The sequence below is a fragment of the Chaetura pelagica genome, unplaced genomic scaffold (genome assembly GCF_000747805.2).
Source record: "Chaetura pelagica isolate M959 unplaced genomic scaffold, ChaPel_1.0 scaffold275, whole genome shotgun sequence".
Taxonomy (NCBI): domain Eukaryota; kingdom Metazoa; phylum Chordata; class Aves; order Apodiformes; family Apodidae; genus Chaetura; species Chaetura pelagica.
Genome location: NW_009953486.1, coordinates 1140856 through 1143690, shown reverse-complemented (window position 1 = coordinate 1143690; position 2835 = coordinate 1140856). Strand labels below are relative to the sequence as shown.

The following is a 2835-nucleotide window of genomic DNA, read 5'->3' as shown; positions in this document are numbered from 1 at the left end:
TGCCCCTGTCCTGCAGATACAGGCTTAGGAACCCAAATGTGCTCCTCAGTGGCTGCTCCTGGACACATTCTTGATCCCTTACCATTTTTTCCTGGGTTCAGAAAACCCTCAGCACAGCAGGGTGAGGTGAGGACATGCAGGGATGTCAAGTTCCATGTGGATTTTTGTCCCATGCCCCCCAACTTTTGTTAGCAGGAAGTGGGGTTTGAATCCACCTCTGATTTCTCTCTCAGACTCCTTGTCATTGGGAGCTGAACCTCGGGTCTGACAACTGCAGCTGTGGTTTGTACCACAACTGTGTCAGGGTCAGGAGGAAAGACACGGGAAGTGCTGTGGCAGGGGTTTCATGGTCCCCAACCACATGGAGTGGGGCAGGAAGGGACAAGAGCTCTTCCCCAGCTGTACACCCACCAGCCCAACCCAGAACTGCCTGCGGTTGCACTTCCAACCACTGACATGATCTTAAGAAGATTAATTCTTCTTAAGTAAACTAGGAAAAGCACTATGAGGCAGGTGGATCGATCTGCCCCTTCCCCGATTCAGCAGCTACATAATGGAAAGTCTCTCTCATGCCTCCACAGTCACTAATGTCTCATCTTTAGTCTTATCAATTATTCAGATGAGAACCATACAACCTCACCATGAGCAACTGCAAACAGCCCTGGGTCCCTCAGGCTCAGGTAAGAGAGGGGAGGGATGACCATTTCTCTGCTGAAAAGCAGGAAGCTGCTGGCTTGTGTGCAAGGAGATGCAAGTCTCCAGTAACTCAGGTCTTTAACTGCCCACCTCCCACACCACCTCAGCTGTGCTTCTGTGTCTCAAAACCTTTATCTTAATGGATAGTATGCTGTAGAAAGTCATTTGTTATTATCCCAGACCACTCATGTCTTTAAGTTGCATTACACTTCATTATCACCCCATTTTATACATTATTACACCCTTTTGCTTTCATGGTTACAGAAGAAGTGCCAGGTTTACAGAAGGACCCTCAAAAGTGAGCCCAATACCTTCTTCAAGAGATGTACCTCTACACCACCAGGCTGTCCTGGCAAGTGTTGCATGCAAGACAGGGACAGGGGAGCAAAACTGGCAGGAGCGAGGTCTGCACAAGCCAGACAGTGTGTGTGCCCAACATCTGCAGCCCTGTAGGGATCTCCTTGGGATTCAACACTCGACCTCAACCCACTGCCGCAGAGCAATGCTTTAAACACCGTGTCAGTGGGCAGCACTCAGGAGCACAAACTGCTCTGGCTTGGACATGTGTAACTTCTCTTTGAGCAAACATTCAGAAACAATTTTCTTGTCAATGTCTGTTAGACCAGCTAAAAAACCCCAAAACATTCATTTGCAAAAAAGCTCCTCAGGCAAGCTGCCTTCCACAAACCACTGCTCCTACTGACTTGTGTAAATTCATATCAATAATTATGGCTTAAATTTCAAATCAGCTATTTGTTGGGTTTTTTTCCTTACTCAGGGTTCTCTGGTATTTATACCAGTTGCTCTACTGTTCTGCTGTGATCAGTCTCACAGGTTTTGATAAGGAATTTGGGATTTTGTCTGTAGGAAATTAAGAATAAAGGATCCACTTTGATGACCAGCTACTCACACGAGCCATCCCTGACTCCAGCAGAGCTGTCTGCCTGGTAGCTGAGAGCAAAGTCTCCCCAACCTGACCCAGAATCGCCCAGTAAAATCCACATGCACCAGCAGCTTCTCCCCAAGGCCTGACATGGCCAATCTTGGCAGCACAAAGGAGTTGTACTTACAACATCGATGAGCTGGGCGATGGACAAGCCGAAGCGGACCAGGACCACGTCGGAGATGTTGGCAACTGGGCGGGACCACTTGTTGTAACCAGAGAAGAGTTTCTTCAGGAGACGTTCCTCTGCGTGGGCTCGGGTTTCCACCTGGCTGAAGGCTGTGGGGAAGGAATGGGGGCAGCGTGAAACACGTGTAGCTCCAGGTACCAGCACATCTGGAGGCTTCTCCAGGGCATGGAGAGGTGATGCCACCCTGGTGACTTCCCTCCCCTCTGCCCCAGGCATGGCCACATACTTCTCACTCTATTCACCCACCGTGGCCAAATCCCAGTGTAGGGTTTCTACTGCAGAGCAGGGTTGGTCTGCAGAAAGTGGGGGCATCAGTAAAACCATTTGAAAAACACAGCACAGGCCATCCTGCCTTGATTCTGCTTTCATTTCTGTGGTCGCTCCACAGCGAGTGTGGAAGTCAGAAAGAGGGATGCCAGAAGGGCCAGCCAAAACCAGAAAAGCAGCCTTCTGCTGGGAGATAAGGATATGGGATCAGATTTACACATAAAAACTGGCATTAAATGCATGTTAAAAAATCAATAAAATTAAATAAAGGCAGCTTGAAATTCAGTTTTTCAAACTAACCTTCACAGCTGGGTGAACAATGTGTGAAGGAAGAGGATGGAGGAGAGCACAAATTGGGCAACAGGAGCACATTTTCCTTCAAGAATGACTTTAAAAGTTGGAGGCTGGCAGGAGCAGCCCTGACCCTGCACGTACAACTACAGGAATGGCCGGAGGTGCCTGCTGGTTATTAAAAATTAAAGCCACCTCCTTGCAGGGGCAGCCGTGCCCGGTGCTGGCTGCAGGCAGGGGCAGCCTCACCGGGGGGGAGCCGGGGGCTCTCCCCACATCCCTCCAGGAATATGGCTCCTATTTAGGCTTCAGCTGCCCTGGATGATACAAAGGGAAGCATTAGCCGAGCGCTGGCCGTGCTCTCCCCAGCCGGAGCTGTAGCCCGGAGACACATCAACACACTTTACCCAAGGAAAAAAAAACCTCGGCGAGCAGCAGGATGCTGAGC

At 49.8% G+C, this 2835-nt stretch overlaps 1 protein-coding gene across 1 annotated transcript in view; it reads right to left on the bottom strand.

Moving 5' to 3' along the window:
- The window catches only part of CHRNA4 (cholinergic receptor, nicotinic, alpha 4 (neuronal)), a 21171-nt gene that overhangs the window by 17204 nt on the left and 1132 nt on the right, over positions 1 to 2835 (bottom strand). The window contains exon 2 of the mRNA XM_009998605.1: positions 1767 to 1918. Within this exon, the coding sequence (XP_009996907.1) occupies positions 1767 to 1918 (152 nt within the window). The remainder of the gene's footprint in view (positions 1 to 1766; positions 1919 to 2835) is intronic.